General features: G+C 30.0%; 2 protein-coding genes across 8 annotated transcripts in view; one reads left to right on the plus strand and one right to left on the minus strand.

Moving 5' to 3' along the window:
• Nucleotides 1–757: 757 nt before the first annotated feature.
• On the plus strand, nt 758–7,447 carry MetRS (methionyl-tRNA synthetase 1). Of its 2 annotated transcripts, none has more exons than XR_015809172.1 (19): nt 758–931; nt 998–1,127; nt 1,192–1,333; nt 1,403–1,543; nt 1,609–1,727; nt 1,797–1,919; nt 1,991–2,107; nt 2,718–2,793; nt 2,947–3,179; nt 3,248–3,425; nt 3,495–3,659; nt 3,726–3,827; nt 3,899–4,016; nt 5,482–5,552; nt 5,620–5,999; nt 6,066–6,212; nt 6,280–6,479; nt 6,550–6,669; nt 6,838–7,447. XR_015809172.1 is itself a non-coding variant. In XM_088183505.1 (19 exons), the coding sequence occupies exons 1-19, from the start codon at nt 832–834 to the stop codon at nt 6,910–6,912; spliced, it is 2,733 nt and encodes a 910-aa protein (XP_088039631.1). In that variant the 5' UTR covers nt 758–831; the 3' UTR covers nt 6,913–7,447. The 2 variants fall into 2 exon arrangements, 1 of the variants encoding a protein (XP_088039631.1); XM_088183505.1 differs by having other exon boundaries at nt 6,280–6,475.
• Nucleotides 7,448–9,339: 1,892 nt separating this feature from the next.
• LOC148236732 (trypsin-1-like) overlaps nt 9,340–12,774 on the minus strand; it is a 32,756-nt gene continuing 29,321 nt past the window's right edge. For all 6 annotated transcript variants that reach the window (XM_088182136.1, XM_088182135.1, XM_088182139.1 and 3 more), the window contains 3 exons: nt 11,235–11,488; nt 10,854–11,021; nt 9,340–10,075 (listed from right to left, as the gene is read on the minus strand). In XM_088182136.1, the coding sequence (XP_088038262.1) occupies nt 9,834–10,075; nt 10,854–11,021; nt 11,235–11,488 (664 nt within the window). In that variant the 3' untranslated portion in view covers nt 9,340–9,833. The remainder of the gene's footprint in view (nt 10,076–10,853; nt 11,022–11,234; nt 11,489–12,774) is intronic.

A 12,774-nucleotide genomic window follows, 5' to 3' on the forward strand; every position in this document is an offset into this window, starting at 1 on the left:
AAAAATGATATCATCTTATTTTAAAGTCTTATTCTTTATCGGACGTCGGGAATTATTCTAGCTATATTTATTTTCTTTATTACTGTCCTGATTAACGCGGTAATGTTCTATACAAACCACTGCCAAAGATTTTTCAGTCAAGTTGGTTTTATTTTTCTTGGTCTTATTCTTTTTGCATCTTTCTTTGAATGATAAGTGGCAAAAGTTTCCATTTTCTGGGATAATGCAACACGTAACCAAAGTTAAACTTAAGAAAGTTATTTCATTGTCTGGAATAATCTTTGAGCTTTCTTGATTCACATCACTAATCACCTCCACGCTTTTAGCTCTGTATACTTAATTGATACGAAGGCTTCTATACGGTTGATTGTTTTCTCTGTTTCTCTGCAAATTTATGTGTTTCTTTAGTGATAAAAGATTGTAATTAAAGATTTTCCTATCATTTTGTCATATAATACATCAGAAGCGATGTTTAATTGCTTACCTAAAAACGCGTTTTAGTTTGTTCACGGCTCTGGTTTCAAATCCTTCTTATGATAAACAAATGTATTGTACTTTACACTAAATACGGACTATTAAAAAATATATAGATTTGCTTAGAAGGAATGTTTTATTTTGTTTGTATTTATAAACAAAAAAATATAAAATTATATTAATTTTAATATTTTATATGAAATTCAAGGAATATCCACATCAATATTTTTTTATGAAAGTTTACATGCACAATATAAATGTTGCTATGGCCTGTGAAAAAAGTAATTCTTGGAACTGTCAAGTTGGCGGATCGCGTGTTACACGTACTGGGCGACGGTAATAATTTCATAACTGAAAATGATAATATTCGCCGACGAAACCAACCCGTCGACGCTTAAAATAATAATATGCGCCAAATTAGCCAGCAAGTCGTATGAGATTCGTAAGATCAAGTCTGGTAAGACTTAGGTTATGAATATCTGTAATTGACAGTACATTCATGCAAAATTAATAACGCTTTCAGAGAATGCATCGTTACCAACTACTAATCCGGTTTTGCAAGTTAACGAAGAAGTCTGTTTCTTCTCTAGTAATGCCGCATCACAATATCTTTTTCCATCCAAAACTGAAAGTGGCGATTCGGCAATTAAAAGGTATGTAATTTATAAAAAAAGAAAAAAAATACAATGCTATGATAATTTATATTTTAATTGGCAGAGTCGAATGGTTAGAATGGGAGTATATCAACCTCTTGCAATGCATCTTGAAATCGTTCACTGCCGCCAGTAGCTCGCACAATTTAACCATCTGTTTGCTGAAAATAAACGACTGCCTCAAAAAGAGCAAATTTATCAATGGAGTAAATTTAAATACATTTTTTTTATAAAAAATATTGTGCAATTGTTGCAATTTTATATTTTAATTTTAGGATGCATTGTCTGTCGTTGACATTTGTATTTGGTGCACTTTGTATCCAATTTTGGATAATCAAAAAGACAAGAACTATGAAAACGAATTAACTGAATTGCTGAAGTGGTACGAGAGTATTAAAAATTTAGCTGAAGTTCAGGTAATTTAAATAATATATAAAAAAGAATTATTCATTTTATTAATTTACTATTCTTACACTTACAGGAAGCTTTGAAAGAGAGCCCGATTAAATTGAACTCGGTTAGTAAATATTCGTTTAAGAAAATCATTGAAAGCGTTGAAGCGAGTCCTAAAATTGAACAAAACATCAACGTATCCGAAAGGTGATTTCATAAATCACATAAATATTAAATATATCAATTTATAATAATTAATCTATAAATGTATTTCAGTCCTACTGTTTCATCTCCGGAACAAAAAGTTGAAGTCACCAGTGATGAATTGATATTCGCAGAAGACGCTTGGCTGAACGGTATGAAATCGTTGGATAAACCTTTGCCTGATGAAAAAATAATGTAAAGATTATAATATAAATAAGTGTTATAAAAATATATTAAAATGATATAAGTTATTTATAATTTTATAGACTCCCTAAAGAAGGATATAGAAATGTGTTGATAACATCAGCTTTACCTTATGTAAACAATGTCCCACATCTTGGCAATATAATTGGATGTGTTCTTTCTGCTGATGTTTTCGCTAGGTATGTGAATTCAATTTTTTTATAAATATGCAATATAAGTATTGTTACAAATTTTAACACGTCGTCGTTGATTTGTTAAACCTTTAATGTAAATATCAGAACACGTGTAATAACTACTATGTACTTATCAACACACGTATTTAAAGAAAATGTTTATTAAAAAGTGAGTTAAAACAACCAACACAATAAAAAAAATTAAAGTCATCAAATGAAAGATTTGCTCCTAAAAATTATGAAAACTTTGTTCAATACAAAAATTGCAATTCGTAAGCCTTGTATTTATATAAAACTTTTGCCTGTACATTTACAAATTTTGCAATAGAAAATTACATAAGCAACCAGACACGATTTGGTTCATGAAGCGTTTCGTATTTCCAGTGATCTAGCTAGATCTTTCTCTCTTCTCAAGGCAGCAAGTGTCGGTTTTTTTATATGTTCAAATTTATATAATTTTATAGCAATATATGTTTTTAATGACATTTTATATGTTTAAAAAAATCGGTGGTTCTTATTGATTTTTATATTAAAAGAGTACATTTTTCTCTCGTATCAAATTTTTATATTATTACATAAGTTGATAGCAATGTGTTGATAAATTTAATTTCTTTAGATATTGCCGATTGTGCAACTATAATACTCTTTACATCTGCGGAACTGATGAGTATGGAACTGCTACAGAAACAAAGGTAATTTATTAGTGAAATATTTGTGAAGATTTTGTTCCTAAAGTTTTTCATTTAGTATTGCATTTCTGGTGCAATATCCGAAATTACATCTTTGTAGCAAAATTGTTCTTCAGTGTTATCAGTGTGCTTTATATATTTTTTATAAAATAACAGGCTTTGGAGGAAGGCATCTCTCCGAGACAAATTTGCGACAAGTACTTTGAGATTCACAACTCGGTGTATAGATGGTTTGGTATCGGATTCGACTATTTTGGAAGAACCACCACCCCGGAGCAAACTGAAATAACCCAAAACATGTTTTTAAGCCTTTATAAAAACGGTTTTGTAGAGACACATACTGTTGAGCAACTATTGTGCGAAAAGTGCAATAGATTTTTAGCAGACAGGTGTGTAGATATTCTACACTTTGATAAATTTTTATTTGCTATTTAATAATGAAACTAAATGAATATAGATTCGTGGAAGGCACTTGTCCTCATCCAGGATGCGGATATGAAGACGCACGCGGAGATCAGTGCGACAATTGCGGAAAGCTCATAAATGCTACAGATTTAATAAACGCTCGCTGTAAGCTATGTTCTTCCCCTCCAGTCATAAGGAACAGTTCTCATTTCTTCCTCGATTTACCTCAAGTAATTAACATATTGATAAATTCATGATTATTTTGATTAGCAGTACTATAATTTAGGTTTATTCAACAGTTGGAACCACTTTTACAAACTTGGGTGAACGCAAATGAGAGCGGCTGGTCAAACAGTGCTCAACAGATTACACGCGCTTGGTTGAAGACTGGTCTCAAATCCAGATGCATCACCAGAGATCTGCAATGGGGAGTTTCAGTACCCATTGAAGGCTTTAAAAATAAGGTATGGTCTTATTCTCTAAATGCAAATGTGTGTTATAGATTAGATAATGACTATTTTTAATTTTAGGTGTTCTACGTGTGGTTTGATGCACCGATAGGGTATATCTCAATCACAAAACGATACACCGATCAGTATGAAAAATGGTGGAAGCCAGATTCTAAACATAACGTTCGTTTCTGTTACATTGCACGTTAAAATAAAAATCATTTATGTTCTAATTATATATCTTAAAATTACAGGTGACTCTTTATCAATTTATGGCCAAGGATAATGTGCCTTTCCATTCGGTCGTTTTCCCAGCAACACTTTTGGGAATTGCTCAAAAACATGTGATGGTCAAGTACATAATGGCAACAGGTAAACATTGATAACAATAATAATATTTTACGTTGTAAGTCACTTAAAAATACTGTCTCAATAAAAGGGCGCAAACCGCCTTTAGAATTTTTCTTACCTTGTTCTAATATTGGGCTTTAGACCCAGCGACGTCATTTCAATTTTTTCAAGGGGGGTGGAGGCAAAAGTTGGCCACTCAGTGATTGTTTTATTAATATTTCAATTTCATTAGAATTCATAGTATTTTTCTGGCCAAATTCAAGTGGGCATCCCTATTTAGAATCCACATCAAAATCAATAAAATCGTGCCGTCTCAATGGAAACGCTCGGTTATCTAGCATTCATATTTGGACTTTTTATAACAATATTATGACTTACAATAAATGAGAATTGAATGAAGCACATATAAACCGAATTTTGACCTAATTTATCCCTTCTCAGAAGTCAAAAATCCACGTCAAAAGCAATAAAATCGTGCCATCTCAGTGGAAACAGTTGGTTATCTAGTGTTCATATTGACACTTTTTATAACAATCTTACGATTTACAATAAGTGAGAATCGAATGAAGTTCATCTAAAACGAATTTTGACCAATAGGGCGCAAAAAACAATTATCACTTCTCAGAAGTCAAAACCAATAAAATCATGCCGTCGTCGTCACAGTGGCGCTGACACTATTTTATTGCTTTTGATGTGAATTTTTGACGTCTGAGAAGTGATAATTGTTTTTGCGTTCTCCTATTGACCAAAATTCGGTTCGAATATAGTTTGATCAGCCCTTTTATATTAGAAGTCCATAGTAATATCTGTAAGACTAGCTATCATATTTTTAAAAAGTAGTGTAATATCCAAGTGCAGAAAAACTGGAACAATATGCGAGATGCGATGTATGTCTGTACTTATTCTTCTGCTTATTTTCTCCTGAGAGAAGAGCTGGCTTAATTTGTATTTTGGACTTGACTTAATGAAAGTTCTAAAACTATAATTAGGATAAGTTTAGATTTGAATAGCAAATGGACGTTTCGCAAATTCAGTTTCATAGCCATTTTAGAGCAGCATATTAGCGCATATCAGTTAAATTATATTTTCGCTAGTAGAAATATATATCTACTGGTGAAAATGTATTTCGACTTAACTGGTAAAAATATAACTTTACCAAAAATTCACATTTGCTGTAATATTTATGTATCAGATGTAAATAAATAATGATAAGTATGTAAATACCTATATATATTACTACATATAGATAAGTTGAAATCATATATTTTACTAGCATCAGATAATTTATATTTTCACTGGTAAAAATTTATTTCGATATGATTTTACTGAAATGACATATTTAAAAAAATATTTCCAGTATTAGTGCATCTATCGAGTGACCTTTTGCCTAATTTATGTATCTAGTAAACTCACCCATGACTCTGTGTAAATATTTCCTACAATTATCTTACAAAATGTATTAATCTCAATTACAATATTGTTATAGAATATTTGAACTATGAAGATGGCAAATTTTCTAAATCTCGCGGTATCGGCGTCTTTGGTAGTGATGCACAGGTAAATAATTCTATTAAGTGTGGTTATTTAAAAGTTGAGATGAAATTGAATTTGAATAAATTTTCAGGATACTGGAATCACAGCCGATGTCTTCCGTTTTTATTTGTTGAGCATTAGACCCGAAAGTCAAGACTCAAACTTCAGCTGGATCGATCTGGCCACGAGGAACAATTCCGAGTTATTGAACAACTTCGGAAACTTTGTAAATCGCGCCATAGTCTTCTGTTCGAATTTCTTCAACGGAATCATGCCATCGATTAACTTGGAGGGTCAAGACATCAACTTGTTGGCATTGATTAACAGAGAATTGAAAGGTTACGTAGATTCAATGGAAGTTGCTAAACAACGCGATGGATTGAAACACATATTAAACATCTCTCGTTTGGGTAATCAATTGATGCAATCTCAACAGCCGTGGGTGCTCCTTAAAGGCACAGATGATGCCAAGTATGCTTATATATAATGCACTACACACTTATTAGGATTTTTAAATATATTATTGTTTATTTAAAGGGCTCGTGCGGGAACTGTTATAAGTCTTTCGTGCAATATTTCATGCTTGCTCGGTGTCCTCGTAGCTCCGTTTATGCCGCAGACATCTAGAAATTTACTGCAACAGCTCGGTACATCACTTACGGACGTTGGGCGAATCAATCCAAAGTAAAATTGAATATTAGTATATCATTTAATAAATAATATAAACTTTTAATTATATTTTTATATTTAGGCAACCGTCGTTCTATATATTACTTTCCGCTGGGCATAAAATCGGTAAACCATCTCCGCTTTTCGCAAAGATCGAAATAGCCAAGGCTGAAGAGCTGAAGAAGAAATACAGCGGTAAACAGGCTGCCAGTCCTGCTAAAGAAGTCAAGTTGGAAACGTTTACAATCGAAGAGTTGGAAGCTAAAATTCAACAACAGGTTAGTAAATAATAGTACAGGTTGATAAATTATATATTATATATGATATTTTAATTATTGTATTAATATTACAGGGTGAAAAAGTTCGCCTGAATAAAACAAGTGGTGCGGATAAATCTGTTTGGGCTCCGATGGTGGAAGTATTGCTCAGTCTCAAAGCTCAGTTATCGGCAAAAATGAATGCAGATGGAAAGGTATGGGTTTTTAATGATATTTTATATTTAATTTTAATTACATATTTCAATGTCGTAACTCAACTACTAATACTAAAGATATTTACTCTAATACTCTATTAAATGCTTTAACCAAACTAACTGAATTAATGTACTCCTCTTTTCTATATTATTATCTTTTCTTTTAAGGTCGAAGCAATTCCCGCAGACAGTGCTACATCCAAGTCTAAAAATAAGAAAGCATCCAAAAAGAACAAAGCTTAAAATAACCTATATATTCGAAGCTTTTGTTTATAGATTGCAATATTTTCATATTTTATGTACGTTGTCATGTTTATTGCCCTGCATAATTTTCAAACCATTAGTAAAGATCTAAATGTGTATTTATCTACATGTCTGAAAATTTACCAAATTTTTTTTTTCGAACGTGTCAGTTATGATGTTTAACAATATTAGTCATAATCCAATATTAGTCGTCATAATTCGTCCATTTAAACTATTATTAGATCCAAGTCCTGGTTGTATTTATGTTCTGTGATTTTTTAAATTATTTATAACTATAAATATGTTAACCCATTTCACATAATGTTTTAATTTATTAATCATGGTTGCACGTAACGTTTAACGTTTATTTGTTTCTCAATGTTGTTCATTCCACTTTTGTAATCTGTGCTTTAAATGTGTTATGGGATACTATTTATTTGCAATAAGTGTGATTATTATACAAACTAGCCTTGGTGTAATTTTATAATGTATTATATGTGTGGTTGTGTTTATTTAATAAACAATTTCGAATCAATGATTTGTTAAATTTAATCAATCCAAATATAAATAACTAGTGGCACAAGTTACAGTATTGGCCAGTAAACAGAATTTTTTAATAAACTGGCGCATAGTGAAACATATTGTGCTAAGACAGTATACAGTAAACCCGCATATAGCGGAGTTTCCTATAACATATGCGGCAGTCCCTCCTATAGCGTAGTTTTTGTAACTGTTTGTCCCTCGACTTCGCTAGATGTATTCTGTGACAGGCGAAACACCGCCGCCCTATAACGTTCCATGGATATACATCACAATACAGTTAGAAAATATTATTTTTGTGTGGCTATGGAAAAATTATGATCAAGCAAATCAATGTACACGTTTTTTTAATGCATTATGTATACACTTTACAGGGGGTTTCAATCGTTCTAATTTTTTTATAATAAAACTATTTAATTATGTAATACATCTTTATTAAAAATCTAAAAACGTATTAATGAATGATAAAATATATTTAATTATATGATATAAGACACTTTATACCCAACATTAAAATTTTAGTGTATTTAAAATAATACGTAATCTTTCTAAACTTAGCTAATTTTTTATTTCAAAATTTAAATGCAAAACCCATGTAAATATAATAATTTATTCAATATGATTGTTCCACAGAGCGATCTGCTGAATTTAAAAAAAAACAATTAGAAAAATATCAAGCACCAAATCAAGAAGAAATGCAGACAGAAGACAATAAAGAAAATTATACTATTATTAATGAAATTAAGATATTAAAAAGGTCTTGATGGAATGTGATATTAGATGACATTGACAGTAATTAAATGCATAATTACACGATTTAAGATGTTTAACTTTTTTCATATCTAATAGATTTATTTTGTTTTTATTAATATCCTAAAATAAAACATACTGCAGAAAAAGTTTGATAATTTATATTTATTTTTCATTATTTATTCATTGTAGGCTTACGCGTTTTAAAAAAATATCTCAAAAAACTGTTGCGTTTGACTCCCCTGCCACTCGCAAAATCAAGGACATTCTAAGCGCGCGTGTCGCAATAAGAACATAGGGCACGTGCTCTTGTTTACAAACAAAATACAAGGTAATTTAATACATAAAAAATAGGAAAATATGATTTGCTGATTTCGTTAAATTCACAAAATATAGCTGAAAGAACCTAATCTCAAATTTTGTATGGGTTCCTAGTCCCCTATAGCGTAGTATTTCTATAACGAAATCTCAATCTCTATGCTATAGGGGCGTTGACTATTTTCGTTTAAATATGTACTTCATATAGTTACTTCCTCAACTAGAATTATCTAATAATATATGGTTGTACATAGGGGATAAAAATAATTTATATCAAGTTTGTATCCATTGTTTTTATTAACATTTGCAATAATTCAAGAACAATACAAAAATATTTACATTTTCATATATACATAGGAATTTTTAATAAAAAATAATTATTATGCAAATTTGTTAATAAATTCATAAACAGTTAATTTGTGATAGTAACAATTAAACAGTTCAAGGTACGTGTAGAATAATTATTTAAAATTATTACTATGGTATTCATTTTATAGTGAAAGCGTTGTTATAAATTATAAGATCATTATATTAAAAAATGTACAATATATAAAAAATACTTATTAATTAATCTATATATATAATATAATATTTACATAAAATTACACATTTTTTTCTTTTTAATATTTTTTAATAAAAATATGCTAGATATATATTAATATATAGCAAAAAAATATTTTTTCAGTCTATGAAGAATAACAATTACATCTATGACACAATTATTGATATTGCAATCGATTGTATTCTCATCACAAATTAACGTTTCAAATTGTTTCAATAGTCTTTTTTCAATTCTAGACTATAATAATTTAACATCTCTTTTCTTCATCTGTTAAAAGTTAAACATTCAACTTTGCGTCTTTTATATGTAAAATCGGTCTTTGGACACTGTTCCATATATACAAATATTAAAAACCAACTCGGTCCTTTCGAGCGAAAAAGACTTGACTTGTACTGGTTTCAATAAAATTGGCATTAAAGGTAAACTCTTACGTTCAACCATCACAACTTAATGAACTTTGCACCACATATCTTAACACTATGGCCGCTCCATAGATTTATTTGTCTATTATATACGTACAATGTATGAATCACAATACTTTGACGGTATAAAAAATATATTAATTGTCCGTAACACCCTTACCATTAGCTTATGACTTATGTACATGTATAAAAATAACATAAAATCACTAATAACAATGTATAAATATTAAATTACACAATTTACATAAATATTTTTATGTATTTTTTCTCGATATAAAAATATATTATTTTTAGGATTTTTCACTATGATTTTTATTTTTAATGGTAGTTTAAGATCCATTGTTCTGGCTAATTACATGTGTTATCCAATCGACGGTGTGAGCGACTCGGTGATAGATGCCCGGCTGTTGTCTGTTGGCGCAGGAATATCCTGCTGACACTACGCCGACTAAATACCAACGTCCTGTTCTTTCCAACATCAAAGGTCCTCCACTATCACCTTGGCAGGAATCCTTTCCTCCACCTCGATAACCAGCACATATCATCTCTGGGTAGATGACGACGTTTATACCTGAAATTATATTTGATTAAATATCGAATATTTTAAAGAAAGTTAATTGATACTACTCTTATGCCTCGCTTGAATCACCACTACAAATTTTTGTGAGAAATCTAATTTTTATATAAATTATCTACATTTTAGTACACAGTGTCTTATATACTATCATTTCCTACAATATCTTTCAATAAATTAATATAATAACACATATTTAATTATGATTTGTACTATATAACAAATTATAGCTAGAATGATATTGTGAAATTTTGATTTTATAAAGATTCATAGTATGTATTTCATTAAAAATCTTTCTGATCAACACCTAAAAGTAAGCAGTAAAACACCAGACTGAAATCAATCTGTGAATTGGTAACATATATCTTATTGATTATAAAATATTATTACATAGATGTCACTATACATGTCCTAGCTCGATTTTGCATTAATTATTAATTACGATATTCATCCGCGAGATAAGGAAAATCTAGGAAAACCTAATCTGTGATAATCTGTCAGAATTATAATTATATATTATTCAGTGATTCTGATTTCTCAGACAATATAGAAATTGAAAATCATTTGAGTCCATATGGAATTCAAACCCAGTTCTATCAGGTATTAGTCATCTACTTATATATAAAATATGTATTTCATGTTATTAAATATTATATTATATTTATTTAATGTAATATGAATCAATATTAATTAGGTCATTCCTGTGTTTAAGAAAAAAATACACAGCTATGTTAAAAGTTGACAAATCAGCTCTAACATAACTAAGAAGAATTACCATTAGCTCTGTGCCATCGTTCACAAGCACGGTTATCTAAAACAGGCACATCAACAGCTTGAAGAGTTTTCGGCCGCAACCGCGATCCAGGACTCAAAGCTCCCCAACCAGCCGCCCATCCAAACTGTCCCAAAAAGTCAGTGCCTTTTTCTGGTAAGCATATAGGAGCTGCAATAATAATACACATATCAATTACCCGTTCCATTTATATTACAACAAAACGATAACCATAAAAGTAAAAGTTTTAATAACAGCAATTATGCATATGGCAACGTTCATTTTACAATACCTACCGATTGTGTTAAATCACATGGAACGTATTGTAATGTATAATGGTTTTACATAATAAGATATAAATGTACATAAGAGAAAATGGCAAACCTATATGAGGCATATAATGGACATTTCTGTCCAGCGTTAAAACGGCCACATCAAATCTGTCCGCTTGAGGGGTAAACTTGAAGTAAGGATGAACGTTAATTCTCGATACTCCAAAAGTATAGGCCGGAAGCGGTTCCACCGCTGAATTTATAACGTAGTCTCCGAGAGTCACGTGGACTTGACGGGGAGTCGCTCTAGCCACGCAATGTCCTGCAGTCACCACGTGTCTCCTAGACACTAGCGATCCTCCGCATCTGATGAGTTGAAATGGCATACATTAATATAGTATTAAAAAAAATACTATACCAATAAAATATTTATATAATAATATGTACAATAAAAAATATGAGATAAACAGATATGTCATATAAATAATATAAGAATTGTGCGATATGATAAATTTAGACTTGTAAAATAAAAGCAATCAAATGTTATATAATAAACCATTACTATTTAAAGCTAGATGCTTCTATTTTACCACTAGTTGTTATCTCGAACGTTGACTAAGCTGATTTTATCAAAATAAGTACAAAACAATTTTAAAACAAGTTAACAAACATCATATTAATAAATGTTCATTGAATATAATACATATTTTGTAAAATATCATGAAGAAAATTACTTACAATAACGAACATGACATATCTGATATAGACTAAAATTGTCACAAATATTTTTACAGATAAAAATAGTCAAAATATGCATATTTTATTAAATCATATATATAAAGACTGTTTTAAAATGACGATTCACAGAAAAAAGAAGCTCATAAAATATTTTTGAGATTTTTGCTCTACAAATAATGCTATGTGTTAAAAAATAAACACATAAATAATTGTTGAACTTATTTTTTCTGTGCAATCTTTAAATATTAAAATATAAGATTAATCGAATTGTTATAAACATAAAATATTAGAAAAGTACATACCCATTTATTGATTTTTTGTGTGAATTTTTGAAATTGTTGTTTTTAAAAGATGAGACTTTTAGGTTTAATTATATTATTTTTGTAATACTATTTTAGATATATACATGTTGGTCTTGGTATGTTTATATTTATAGAACTGTCTTGAATAGTATATAAAAAAATCAGTCTTATTCTTATTCTTATATATAATATATATATACATATAAGTGAGTAAAATGAAAAAATTGAAACTGAAAATTAAATTCAAAGCCCAAAATTGCCAGCAGTGATACAAATAGTTTGAAGGGCTTCCAATAGATGGCATTATGGATCAGGGCCGGCCCGAGGGGCAGGCAGTACAGGCGACCGCCTGGGGCGCTAGATCTTGTGGGGCGCCGTGATACCAAAGAAAGGCGCAATATTCACTTAAAATTATCAAACAATATTGTTAAAGAACATAATCTTATATTTTTTTGTATACACTACTGTGTACTCTTTAGATTATTTCACGCGTAAAAAATCGCGATGAAAATAAAATTACAAATTCTTAAATACCCACAATCGCAAAAAAGAGTATGGTGTCAAATATATGTAATATTAAATTACTTTAATTTTAATTATATTTTTGCGATC

Source organism: Plectrocnemia conspersa, unplaced genomic scaffold (genome assembly GCF_051122295.1).
Source record: "Plectrocnemia conspersa isolate PC_06_02 unplaced genomic scaffold, ASM5112229v1 ptg000003l, whole genome shotgun sequence".
NCBI classification, from domain to species: Eukaryota; Metazoa; Arthropoda; class Insecta; order Trichoptera; family Polycentropodidae; genus Plectrocnemia; species Plectrocnemia conspersa.